General features: G+C 45.2%; 1 protein-coding gene across 1 annotated transcript; it reads right to left on the reverse strand.

Moving 5' to 3' along the window:
* Positions 1 to 3757: 3757 nt before the first annotated feature.
* LOC139531594 (bcl-2-associated transcription factor 1-like) lies at positions 3758 to 13903 on the reverse strand. Its single transcript, XM_071328183.1, has 11 exons — positions 13766 to 13903; positions 12797 to 12846; positions 12028 to 12663; positions 10349 to 11500; positions 6458 to 6627; positions 6160 to 6271; positions 5981 to 6047; positions 5742 to 5875; positions 5449 to 5551; positions 5198 to 5321; positions 3758 to 4703 (listed from the first exon to the last, which is right to left on the reverse strand). Exons 2-11 carry the CDS (start codon positions 12835 to 12837, stop codon positions 4690 to 4692), a joined length of 2553 nt encoding a protein of 850 aa, XP_071184284.1. The 5' UTR covers positions 12838 to 12846; positions 13766 to 13903; the 3' UTR covers positions 3758 to 4689.
* Between the last annotated feature and the right edge of the window lie 25 nt (positions 13904 to 13928).

Raw genomic sequence — 13928 nt, forward strand, 5'->3', positions numbered from 1 at the left:
CCTGGCCAGCCCGGTTCACCTAAAGCAGGCCTGGGTGGAAGTAGGCAAGATTGACCTGTTAAATATCTGCAAGGATCACTTCTGTACCTGACAGGTGTGTACAGGTGAGAGATGTGGACAATCCTGCCTATTAATACACAGGTAATGACTAAACAGGCTCCCCTCTAAACAGGATCCACTCATGTAACATGCATTACTACCAAGCTAAAGAGCTACTAACACTACCTAACATCAACACGCTTGCCAACTTGGTATGAGAAGTAATCTCTTTTATTTGATATTTACAGTAATGACATCAATAGATTAGTAGGGCCTTTCCTCATGTGGAGTGTATCAAACCTAGACAGATCAGAAACAATAACATGGTCTGGCAACACAGGATACAGTAGAGACAGGTCAACAACATCAACTATGGTACACTGGTCAAACAAACCATCAACATAAACAAATACGATCGCAGATAAATGAATTAGGTGGCTCCTCACTAACAGGATGCTTGCATTATGAAGTCACTTCCCCTAAATTAAAGCTGCAATATGTAACTTTTTGGCCAACGGACCAAATTCACATAGAAATGTGTTAATAGATCTGTCATTCTCATTAAAAGCAAGTCTAAGAAGCGGTATATACAGTTGAAGTCAGAAGTTTACATACACTTAGGTTAGAGTCATTAAAACTCGTTTTTCAACCACTCCACAAATTTCTTGTTAACAAACTATAGTTTTGGCAAGTCGGTTAGGACATCTACTTTGTGCATGACAGAAGTCATTTTTCCAACAATTGTTTACAGAGATTATTTCACTTATAATTCACTGTATCACAATTCCACTGGGTCAGAAGTTTACACATACTAAATTGACTGTGCCTTTAAACAGCTTGGAATATTCCTGAAAATGTCTTGGCTTTAGAAGCTTCTGATAAATGATGTCAATTAGCCTGAGTCAATTGGAGGTGTACCTGTGGATGTATTTCAATGCCTACCTTCAAACTCAGTGCCTCTTTGCTTGACATCATGGGAAAAACAAAAGAAATCAGCCAAGACCTCAGAAAACAAATTGTAGACCTCCACAAGTCTGATTCATCCTTGGGAGCAATTTCCAAACACCTGAAGGTACCACGTTCATCTGTACAAACAATAGTACTTAAGTATAAACACCATGGGACCACGTAGCCATCATACCGCTCAGGAAGGAGACGCGTTCTGTCTCCTAGAGATGAACGTACTTTGGTGCGAAAAGTGCAAATCAATCCCAGAACAACAGCAAAGGACCTTGTGAAGATGCTGGAGGAAACAGGTACAAAAGTATCTATATCCACAGTAAAAACGTGTCCTATATCGACATAACCTGAAAGGCCGCTCAGCAAGGAAGAAGCCACTGCTCCAAAACCGCCATAAAAAAGCCAGACTACAATTTGCAACTGTACATGGGGACAAAGATCGTACTTTTTGGAGAAATGTCCTCTGGTCTGATGAAACAAAAACAGAACTGTTTGGCCATTATGACCATCGTTATGTTTGGAGGAAAAAGAGGGAGGCTTGCAAGCCGAAGAACAAGCACGGGGGTGGCAGCATCATGTTGTGGGGGTGCTTTGCTGCAGGAGGGACTGGTGCACTTCACAAAATAGATGGATGGCATCATGAGAAAGGAGAATTATGTGGATATATTGAAGCAACATCAGTCAGGAAGTTAAAGCATGGTCGCAAATGGGTCTTCCAAATGGACAATGACCACAAGCATACTTCCAAAGTTGTGACAAAATGGCTTAAGGACAACAAAGTCAAGGTATTGGAGTGGCCATCACAAAGCCCTGACCTCAATCATATAGAAGATTTATGGGCAGAACTGAAAAAGTGTGTGCGAGCAAGGAGAACCCCAAACCTGGTTCAGTTACACCAGCTCTGTCAGGAGGAATGGGACAAAATTCAGCCAAGTTATTGTGGAAAGCTTGTGGAAGGCTACCCAAAACGTTTGACCCAAGTTAAACAATTTAAAGGCAATGCTACCAAATACTAATTGAGTGTATGTAAACTTCTGACCCACTGGGAATGTGATGAAATAAATAAAAGCTGAAATAAATCATTCTATCTACTATTACTCTGACATTTCACATTCTTAAAATAAAGTGGTGATCCTAACTGACCTAAGACAGGGAATTTTTATTCGGATTAAATGTCAGGAATTGTGAAACTGATATTAAATGTATTTGGCTAAGGTGTATGCAAACTTCCGACTTAAACTGTATGTTCTATGTGCACTATTTCTATGCTTCCCGTTCTTACGTTTCATTTTTGCGTCTTTTACTTTCGGTTTTGTACACACGCTTCAAACGACTGAAAATACAAATTTTTTGGTTATGTAAAAGGTATTTCACTAAGTGCTGCTAGCCCTTCATGTTTTTGATTTAACCAAACTGGAACATCAGGTGTATTGAATTTAGGCAAATATTGAACTGATCAATTAGCTCAGTTTGGCAGGGCCGGCGTCCAAATGAAATATTGAAATACTGAGCATTTATTTGACCGAGAAAACGTGCCGACAGAAAGACTCATCGGTCTCAGTTAAAGCATGGGCGGGAGCAAAACAGCGTCCCTCTGTCTCAGTATGTGTAGACCATGTATCTGATGCTGTCTGGACCAAGAGTATGGCATGTCGTAAAATTTCTGTCCGACAGCGTCAGATACATGGGCACATATAGAGGGCCCTGTTTCGCTCGATCAGATGCTTTCTCCGGTGATATAGTTTCAGCAGAGCAATAGGCGAGGCAAAGCAAGAGGGCTCACTCTTGCCAGAATATGTCCAGTACAAGCCCAACGCGTTTCTATGGGAATAATATGCAGACTTAAGCTTGTCGCCTGCCTTCCCGCCTTTGGGACAAAGACTCCCATTGTTAGGGCAGAGAAATTAGCATCTCGTCATTACATACAGATCTCTGGTTTCAGCTTCTTGCGAATTGGAAAAGAAAGTAGGGGAGTGCACAGCGCACTGCTAGGATGATGGACTGCGCTAAAGTAAAATAATATATATATACAATTACTCCTGTCCAAATAAAAACATTCAAAATACTTCACCAGGTACATGCCTTATCCACAGACGATCATTAGCTTATTGTTTTTTCTTTTAAATAGCTGTGGATTGTTTCAAATCACAAGTGTGTAGGCCTATGCCTATTTGGGATGCCCACAATTTGGGCACACGTGGGAATGTGTCTAGCTGATTGAGTTGCGTGGTCAGTGAAAAGCATCTAAAATATGTGTGAAGTTAATGTGTTTTGAGTATAATTTAAAATGTTGCATCAAAAAGGGGAGGGGTTGTGTGGTGAAGATATGGATGTCTCTAGAATACATGCATATGTAGGAACGTGCTCATTTGGCAATGTTGGATTACTGATTGTCTTAACTCACCACGTCAACCACTAATAAGCAGTTTCTCAGTCATTTTTTATTTGCCTCACACAAGCCAACGAAGTCTGTTTTTTTAACATCCATTGCGAATGATAGTTCCTAAGTATTAGAAAAATCTTTCCAACACTCCCGGCCTCGATAATCACCACGCCTCGGTGTGAAAGAGCAAAATATCATGATCTGATGGGTCTGTCTAGAGCTCACTGGCGTGGGAAACTCTTGAGGGCCCAGAATAGGCTAGTTGATACAATGTTGCACTTCACTAGCAATAGCTCAAGTCAAGACAGATAGAAAGGGAGGCAGACAGGTGGAGAAGAGAGATGATTGTGATTGAAAGAACCAGAATTTATCAGGTTATTTTCTACTGTTTTTATTTGTCAGCTTTACTTAGTTGAGATGGATAGGCCTACTGCTACATTGGCCTATAGGCTATCTCGGAGTTCTATGAGCTCATTTCTTTAGCCGCCAATGGATCACAGTGTATCAATGTGTTCATATGGCAGAGGCTGCTGCTCTCACCTCAGTTGAATTTTAACTTTGACATTTTTATCATTTTATTTCAGATTTTTATGATTAACCACGTGACAATGATTGAGAAAATAAAATCTTATTATTGAAATGAAACTGTTGCACAAAAATGTGCATATAAAAAAATTATCATAACTGGCACTAAGAACGGTAGAAATGCTAGGGTAAAATGGAAGCATCCACAAACTTGAAACTCACCAGCTGCCTATGGTCTTTACTATTACAATTTGAACATGCAAGCGGGTGCACACATAGGTGGTCCCGGGAAAAAACATGCCCGCCTATGGATATCAAAGGCCGGTCCAACTGATTAGTTCTGCCGCCGGCCCTGTCAGTTGGTCAGGTGTGGTGCCTAGACGGAACAAAATCCTGCAGTACCAGCGGGGCTCCAGGAGCACGGTTACCTACCCCTGCTCTACACTATACCTGCTCGTTTTGTAACAAACTGAAATTAGGCAAACCTTTTGAAATTTTGCAACCAGGAAATGGTGGAACGATTTATGCATAGTGCATCTTTAAATATCAGTTGGCCATCTTACTTCCCCAGCACATTACTCTCTCTGTCAGGAGAGCAGCTACATTGCATGGGCTTTACATTGACAGCGTGGTACAGAGTGTCAGTAGGTCAGGTGGTCGTGGTTCAGGCTGTGGTCAGTCTGCAGCAGTGTGATCTATAATATATACAGCCTATCAACAGTTAACCTCCGGGCTGACCTCACATAACCACTGACTTCATTTGGATTGCTCCAAGCTTCAATTCACCAGTTGGCACCTGTGAGAGAGAGAGAGAGAGAGAGCGCGAGAGAGAGAGAGAGAGAGTGCGAGAGAGAGAGTGCGAGAGAGAGAGTGCGAGAGAGAGAGTGCGAGAGAGAGAGAGAGCGAGAGAGAGGTCTTGTGAATATAGGTGTTAGGTTAAGAAGCAGGGCAGCTAGGGTTGTAATGGTCCTATCAGTGGACAAGATGATTGTCTAGAGGAAAGGAGAGGACTTGATTGGCTCAGGGTCAGACATAAATGAGATCTAGGGAACAGATGGACAGACTGACTGACTAACGTACGTAACCAGACAGGAAGGTAAACAGAGGCCAGTCATAGGAATTACACTGTCAATCAACCAACCAATCAGTGAATGACTGAGGTCACTGAACATGGTTGGGAAGTTGTGGTTCTCTGAACAGGTCTGTGAATGACAACACACGGTACTTTTTAACTTCTATTTCCTGGTTTACATTGACTGTATATACTTATGTTTTGGGGTACTAACTGACCGTTAATATTGTGGTTCTGTTGTCTCGTTGGTCCAGGCCGGTTGCAAGGGCTATTAGGAGGCCAGTTGTTCCTTTGCTGGTCTCCCATGTCTTGTCTAATCATGCCCCCTCTCCTCTGACCCCCCTACAGAGAGAGAGAGAGAAAGCGAGAGAGAAACGTCCAAGATATATTAAAAGAAAGATACAGATAATATCCGTTTTATTCACTTCCCTACTAAATGTGAACACACACACCCTCACACAGTTCTCACCATGTCTCCAGGCCACCTCCTCCCTCTCCGTGGTGGGCCTGACGAGCCTGGAAAGCCCTCCTGTTCCTCGTCTTCCTCTCTACCATACCCCCCCTGATGGTCACTGAGACAGAGTGTGAGAGGGAGAGATGGTGTAAAAATGCACCCTTCCTCCACTTGTTAAGGTAATCACTGATCTGACAGATTGGGTGAACACAAGGATCCATAGATCAGTGATGACTCCAAGAAAGGGAGGAAGGAATAATTGTAATATTCAAAAGAAGCCCCATCATGTCTTCACTGTGTTGTACTACCTCCCGGCAGCCAGGGGGTGCTGTGAGAGCCTGCCTCCAGGTATGGTGACCTTCACTCCCTCCAGCCTCTCCTGTCTCCTCCTCTCCAGGTCATGTCTCAGGTCTCCGGGATCTCTCACTGCCTGCTGCTGCCTCTGATCACACAACACATCAATAATGCATCACTCAATCAACCAATACATTCAGGGACCGATCAGTCCATTGACATATCGATCATAAACCTGTACACATTATTGTACCTGCATGCGGCCAACTTTAGAGAAGACAGGTTCCATATCAGGTTCTGACATACTCATGTTGAACAGCCTGGATGAGAGGGAGAGGAATACAAATATAGTGTTTGTAAACAGCACATTAAAGGCTTAAACAAAAGCTCTAAAGATATTCAAATTACCGTAGTAACCAGGTGTTCATGTACCTGTTCAGAGTTGGTCCTTCTTCCTCCTGCTCCTCCTCCTCAGGCAGACCTCCATCTTGGGGGCCAGAGAAACGCTCGTTCAGCATCACACCATCACCCCTAAAGTAATGCTCTGGAGAAAACCAGAGAAAGAAAGAGTAAGAGATTGATTGCCTTGAAGGTTGTGATAATTAACTAAAGGTTCTGTCTGAGGTGGGCACGTTAGTGTCAATGAACGGTGTGTGTGTGTTGTGTGTGTGTACACAAGTGGCTGTGACTGCGCGCCCATATTCAGGTTGTATTTGTTTCGTTTCCTAACCTTTGACCTGGTGCACCAGGGTGATGATCTCCTGGGCGAAAGTCCCAGAGTGCATTGCGGACTCCAGGTAAGTCCCAGAATGCTCTAGCATGGGAAGGAAGTCTAGGCGCTGGCGGCCCACGTTGACCAGATCCAGCGACAGCTGACGGTCTGAGGAGTAGCACAGCTGGCTGGAGGAATGAGAAACGAAGGAGGGATGAGAAACGGAGGAGAGGAAGGAAGTGGACGGAGGCTTTACAATCTGAGATCAGGCCTGAATACAAGGGTTTAACTATGAACTTATAGTACTAGTAGCTTCTAACATAGTTTACTGTGGTAGCTAGCTGATGGGACATTTGTGGAAAGGGTTTGATTTAAGTAGACTGTAGTTTGGGGGTGGAACTAAGTAATTTGTTCTGAACAACAAAACGTATGCATGCATGAATAAGTCATTTTGGATAAAAGCATCTGATAAATGGTATATATATATATATTCTGTATTCAATAATACTGTTGAAGGGAGTTAAGTGGTTCTCTAGTGGATCTCTATATGTAAATAAAATGTAGCTAAACATTGTGTACTGAACAACCTTACCTTGACCGAGGCATCTGTAAACACACTACACTTACCTTTACATCTGCAAACACACTACACTTACCTTCACATTTTAAAGCTTTAGGAAAAATGACTAATTAAGTACATCATCAAGAACTGTTGGTTTGGACATGTTTGCAAAAATGCACTTCCAAGTCCAAATAAGGTCAAATTGTTTAAAATGAGTTTGAAACGCAACAGGAAGAGAGTGAGACATTACTCGTCTCCAGGGATGTGGTTGTGAAACGCTGAACGCCAGTCGAGATAACAGGTGGGGGGGGGGGTAACGCTAATGCTAACAAAGTGTATTTGGTGTGAAAGGTGCATCAACGCTCTTGATGAAGAAAAAAAAAATGTGTGAACAGTGATTATCCTCCACTACATCCCTGCCCACTTCCTGTGCCAGTGTAACACTGGCATGGGTCAAAGGTGAAAATACATGCTTCTTTAAATGTTTCGCTGTCTGCATTTGTCAATCAACTTCTGGATGTCTGTGAGTCACAGGACAGTGTAGTTCTTGTCCTTGGTTGGTGAAATGTTGACAGTGTAGTTGCTTGTCCTTGAACGGTCCAGAGTAGACAGCGTAGTTCCTGTCCTTGATTGGTCCAAGGTAGACAGTATGTTCTCTTGCAGGTGTGGTTTTCGTGAGCAAGTTGTGTCTAGATGAAGTGTAGACTGACAGAACCCATCTGTACAGGAGTGTTTCTGAGATGTCCTTTTTCAGAGCAATACTCAACGGTTTTCATGAGGATTCATCCATGCTGAACTATTGGCTGATACATCGGCTGTGTTTGAGGTTTCAATTCCTCTTCTTCCCAAAGTGTTCATTCTGGGGCCTTTTAACTAGGCCGAGTCCAGATTCGCTGTCAGGAGTACCTTAGTCCTCACTTGAGTTGGGTTTCCCCTTGCTGTTGTAATGCTTTGACAGAGCTGTTTCCCTGGTGCAAAATGGAGTTCATCAATAGTCATATGGCTCTGAGAGCCTCTTGGAGAAGAGACACTATTAGTGGGATTGAGTTTGAGGATTATTACTCCCTGATTAGTCCATGAGTATCAGTGTCAATAGGGGTGGAAAAGACAGCTGAACGTTAGCTTGTAGAAGTCAAACCGAAAGCTTTATTTTCATGTGTTGAGTCCAAAAGTATTTTTTCACTCTTTCCAATGTGGAAGGTCATCTCCAGATATTCATCATCCACTGCTTTTCTGACTGGACATCATCCTGGTCATCTCCAGACCTTCACATTGCCTTCTGCTCTTCTCCACTCTTGCTGTGTCTACTAGCTGGTCACTCAGGCCTTCTTCAGTTCATCCAGAAGGTGGATCTCTCAGTGTGTTTAATGACTGTGCTCCTCCATCCAATGATTTGATTCTCCCTGGTCTGTTCACGTCCATCTGACTTAGGCCATAGCATCCGGTCTTTACTTGTAGTCATCCAGTGTTGTCCTTTGTTCTGGTACAGCTCAAAGTGAGTTATACTAAGAACCTGTAGCCTTTGGTTGCTTTAAGGACAACATCATTGCCTTGAGTTGTCGTTCAGACAGTCAGGTCTGCTCAGTGCTGCGCTTTATAGTCCATTTCTTTGAGTGAACCTGTTTGTTGACAGGTATGCATGGCCACTCCAAACCCAGTTTGGTCGTAAGACCCATGCAGAACAGAGCCCAGGTTTCTGAAGATATGTGGTGAGTGTTGAGAATTTGGATCCAAGTTTGCCTCAGAAGCGTAGGTGTTGTGAGACTGTGGCAGAATCTCCTTTAGGCATTGAGACTCTTGAGCATCATGGGCTTAGACATGAAGAACAACCAGGAACATGCTAATGTGTGGCCTTGAGGGTGGTCAAGACGCCGACTGAGGTCGTTAAAGTCTTTGGCAAGTTTCAGTGGGAATGAGTCCACCTCAGATTAAACACATTGGATGAAGACTTAAAATTATTATGCTTGCTTGACAGATAAGTATGAAAATCCTCTAGAAGTCTGCAGAATAATATAGGCAATGATGGAAAGAACATGTTGACTTACCTTTGGACATTGGTCTGAATAAAATACAAAAGTTTGAGCTAGTTTAAGCTATTTGAAAGTCTTGTGACTAGAGCTGGTGTTTTGGCATATGTATCCTCTCAGGCTGAGTGGGGTAAGGGTGAAGGGTCATTGCCTGGCTCAGAAAAACACTGCTTCTGAAATAAGTCCTTTCACAATAGTCTTTCTCTGATTAAGAGCTGATAATTCCAGGTGTTTCAAGACATTGAAAAAAACATGGTTTCAAACTGATGTTCCTGAGGTGCAGTTCAGGACATATTCCAGCCCAAATCGTCTTCAGTCAGCCGAAGACCAAGGCACCATGCAGTGGCTCAGTGACTGACATTTATCAGGCTCACCAACTCCATATTAGAATGTATTGGGTATCATGTATACAGGAAATCCTTCTATATACCAAGGAGACTCTTCTGCAGTTGTTTGGTTCTCAGTTTGGTTAGTACCAAGACTTTCCCCCCTTCTGTCTTCATGGGTTCTGCCTTTTCCTCCAAGACTCAGGTCAATCAGCTGTAGTTAGTAGCAGAACTGTGCCTCTTCCACTCCATCCACTCTTTACTTTCCAGAGCTCCTTCAGCATGTTCCACCACACAGGCTGCTTGCTCTTTATTCATTTCAGCTGTGAAGGATGAGCTGCAAACACACTGCTGGCGTCTGGTTGGTCTCTTGGCTGGTTGGTCTTGGTTGTCAGGGATGCTCTCGCTGTGGGAAGCTGCAACCACTCCCTTTGTGAGTTGCCACATTCTGCTGGGTTGTTCATTGGATGAGAGATGTCTGAAGAACCGATGAGCCAAACCTCTGCCATGAGCCATTAGGTTATTCACATGGTTGATAGTCTACTGTGGCATCTCTGTTCTCTAGAATGTTGCAAAGCTGGTCTGATATGTTCTGCCCCTCTTGATGAACAATAAAAGTTATTTGGGAGATCCCGACTTGCCTCCTCTATGAATTGATTTCACCTTTTTAATCATGAGAATGTGAAGGACAATGCCGTAAAATGGCCACTCTACTAAAAGAAGGCGTTTGGCGATTTGTCACGTTTATCACTGCAATGCCCCACATCAGGAAGGATTAGTTTGATGTATATAAATTGCGTCCCATCACAAATTCTCAGCTTGTAGAATACTTGCATTGTAGAATTAAAAAATATGTTAGAAGAATACTTCCTCCTCTAGCTGTCAATGATCTCAGGGCTTCTGACTTTGTCTTCCTGCAGTCGACAGTGAGAGTTGAAAAGAAGCATGAACTTTCACCCTTGACCCCTAAACGTTGCTGTCGGAAACACCTTACCTGTTCTGGCCCACAGGCCGGTTCATGTCCACCTTGATGGTGAGCGTCTCTTTCTCGCCGGCGCCCATGCGAGGCATTGCCATATCGTTCTGCTGTTGGTTCCAGTTGGGGTTGAGATCTCTATGCTGAGGTTTCCTAGGATCCATCCTGCCCTGTGCTGGCGGCCGGCCTCCTCGCGGCCCTGGTCCCCGGTCCTTCTCCCAGCGGGGCTCCATGTCGCTCACCTCTGCCCAACCGGGTGCCTCCTCTCTGGGCTCCATGTCCCAGACGCCTCCCCTGGGTTGGTACTCCTGGTGCTCTGGAGGGGAGTGCTGGGGGTTGGCATCCCGGGGTTGGTTCCCCTGCATTCCCTGAAGGAGAGGCCGGGGCTGGTTCATGGAGGGCCCCATCTGTCTCTTGCCACCCTGGGCTGGGGCCCCCCTCTCCCCACGGAATGCACTGTTTCTGGCCCTAGGCTCTGTGGGACTACCTCTATCTTGGAAGCCCATGGGGCTGGCTCTCCCATGACGATCAGGGCTTCTTCTGGACTCATGTATAGGCCCTCTCCTCGCCTCCTGGACAGGCCCTCTCCTCGCCTCCTGGACAGGCCCTCTCCTCGCCTCCTGGACAGGCCCTCTCCTCGCCTCCTGGACAGGCCCTCTCCTCGCCTCCTGGACAGGCCCTCTCCTCGCCTCATGGACAGGCCCTCTCCTCGCCTCATGGACAGGCCCTCTCCTCGCCTCATGGACAGGCCCTCTCCTCTCCTCATGGACAGGCCCTCTCCTCTCCTCATGGACAGGTCCTCTCCTCTCCTCATGGACAGGTCCTCTCCTCTCCTCATGGACAAGCCGACCCCTGGCCTCTTCTCTGGTATTGGACCTGCTACCCGACTTCCTGAACCGCTCCTCAGTGGCTCTGGCCCGATGGTGACGATGACTGAATCGGTCGTGGCTTGGGCTCTGGTCGGGGCCACGGCCCCTCTGGTTGTTGTAGAGTTCTGGCCCTCTGCTGTTTATAATACCATGGTCATGCTCCACGATGAGGGTTCCAGGCCCCTGGCCATCGTGGCTCCCCGAGGGGCCCCTGCGCCCCCGTGGCCCTGCTCCTCCGTACCCTTCCCGGGGCCTCTCCAATGAGGGGCGGCGCACCCTAAACTCTGCCTCCTTTCCGTACCTGTGTCGACATAAAGAGCAGGTGACATGGTTCAGCACTGACCGAGGACATACGATCACGCTGACTATACCTAACAAATATACAGATTTTGTAATAGCTAGCTTTCAATTTATTTAGGAAAACACATAGCATATGAATAGAATTTATGGGCTAATAGATAGTACCTTACATATCGGTTAATGACAACAGTCATTCATGCGAGCTGATTAGCAATAAACAAAGCCATATGACATCACAGGCGCACAAAGCCTCTAGATTACAGCGGGTAATAATAGTAAAGTATTCAACTATATCACAGTGTACGTCATGGCAAGCACCTGGTTCCAAGGATCACAGAGACAAGAGCATGTCATCCATGTTAAGCTATGCAATTCAATCTACTACTACTACTACTCTATGGTTACACAGGGGACACAGTAGCAGGGTGAAGTTTGCGCTTAGAAAAAACAGGAAGCTGGGTTCTCCTCTTCAATCTTCTTCTCTCGCTTTTGGCCATAAAATTCCAACGGAACACTGCTCAAATTTACCCAGGATGCACCGCTTCATCAGCTTCCCTCCGGTTCCGATCAGAGATGGTGCTCTTCTCTCTATGCATGTTTTCTCTGCTCTGGTCTCCATAGGGACCTGAAAAATCTCCACCCCTCCTCTCCCCCCCACCCTGAACCCTCTCCCTGGGGCTGCGGTCCCTGGACCTTCCCTGGCTCTGGTCCTGGTCTTCTCTTCTCCAGCTTGCAGAGGACACTATCTGGTGGTGGTCAGGACTGTAGTGAGGGTGCTGCGGGGCCAGTGATGGCAGCTTCTCTCTGGGTAGCCTCTGAGGGGAGTGGGGCAGCCCTTCGCTCCCGCTTCCTTTTCCCCTGCCACCCCCTCTGCCATCATGGGGGGAGAGCCTTCTGCGCTCGGCGTAGCCCAGCTCGTGGGGTTCTGCCGGTGGGGTTCTGCGATGGTGGAATTGCTCTGGGGGGAGGTGGTGGTCAAGCTTGTGGAGGCCTGGGGACATAGGTCTTCTGTGGCCCTCTGGGCCATCTGGGTGGATCTCGTCCATGAAGCGAACCCACTGATCCTCCCCAGGCAGCCTGCCCAGGTCAGCCAGCACCTGCTGGGGGTTGAAGTCTGGGTCGTCCCAGGGGAACCTCCGACCATCCTGCCTGCGCGGACTAACTCTGCAATAACACAAAAAAAGTATAACACATTTGAATTGTAAAGCACCTTTCATACAGCGTGCTGAGATGAGCCAACATTCTAAAGTAATCTTACATGAACTAGCATGTCAAATGAAGTGTGGAAGATATTTACCTGTGAGAATAGTGGGGTGATCGTGACCGTGGCCTCAACATTCTCTTTACCTTGAGAGATCAGTGGACAGAGAGAAAGAGTATGCATGAGTAAAATACCACAATACACAGTTCCCTTGCCGTGACGCCATACAATAAGATTTTTTTTTTTTAATGTTATGTCGCCTACACATATTCTCACAGGTGCAGCCAAATGCTTGTTTCTAGCTCCAACAGCGCAGTATACCTAACAATGCAAAACAATACACACAAATCCCAAAAACTTAAAGAAATTAAGAAATATCAGAACAAGTCATGTCTGTCCTGAATCTATAGCAATATACATTTTAGATTATTCAGCAACATCCTAGGACTGTAACCAGCATTACTATGTCGTTTAACTTGGAAACTAAAGGGATTGAAATGTACAGTAGTAGAATAACATTGAGAACGAAACGTTATGTATGCTAGCTAGGCCATGCTAAAACCACTAGTCAGGAAGAAAACCAGACTTGGGACTATGATCAGCTCAAACGACGAAATATTTAACTAGTTAACGTTACTACCAAACAATACTAGCTAACGTAGCTAGCAGTAAAATAAATAGCACTGATTAACACCAGATTAACCGACATATCTTAACATTTGTGTGTTTTACTAATTGTCGTTGCTAGCCGACAATTCAACTCCACGATTTACGATGGGAGTTGAGCGGCGACTGACCGTTCTTTGGCCGTTTATCAGCCTTGAGTGAATTTTGACTCGTTCTATTGTCCAGCCTAACTGGAGCTCAGACGTCACATAACATTAACACTGTCGTGTGTTATTATTTGGGTGCTGAAATCAGTCGTTTTAAATAAAAACTTAATTTTATGTGACGTCGGAGCTCCAGTTCGCCCACAATAGTCGCCGCTGAACTACATCGTGTATCGTTGAGTTTAATCGCCTATGTCGTAGCCAGCTATCTAGCTGCTAGCTGCATGGCACTTACCCCAGCGCACGTTCCTACCAAAACTAGAGGATACGTAACCCAAAACACCAGTCTCGCACACACGATTTTATTATACAACTACTAGCTAGTAAGTAATGACGATCAAATATATTTCATATGAAGGACGTTCGTATTTTCTACACTCAGGAAGTTGTACAGTTGA

Source organism: Salvelinus alpinus, chromosome 10 (assembly GCF_045679555.1).
Source record: "Salvelinus alpinus chromosome 10, SLU_Salpinus.1, whole genome shotgun sequence".
Taxonomy (NCBI): Eukaryota; Metazoa; Chordata; class Actinopteri; order Salmoniformes; family Salmonidae; genus Salvelinus; species Salvelinus alpinus.

Excerpts from the sequence above, each read along its gene's own strand:
- LOC139531594 (XM_071328183.1), bottom strand. The coding sequence starts at position 12,837 with ATGTTGAGGCCACGGTCACGATCACCCCACTATTCTCACAG. Across the intron at positions 12,664-12,796 it reads TCACCCCACTATTCTCACAG|AGTTAGTCCGCGCAGGCAGG; the intron begins GTAAATATCTTC and ends GTGTTATTGCAG. Across the intron at positions 6,272-6,457 it reads CCTGGTGCACCAGGTCAAAG|AGCATTACTTTAGGGGTGAT; the intron begins GTTAGGAAACGA and ends GGTTTTCTCCAG.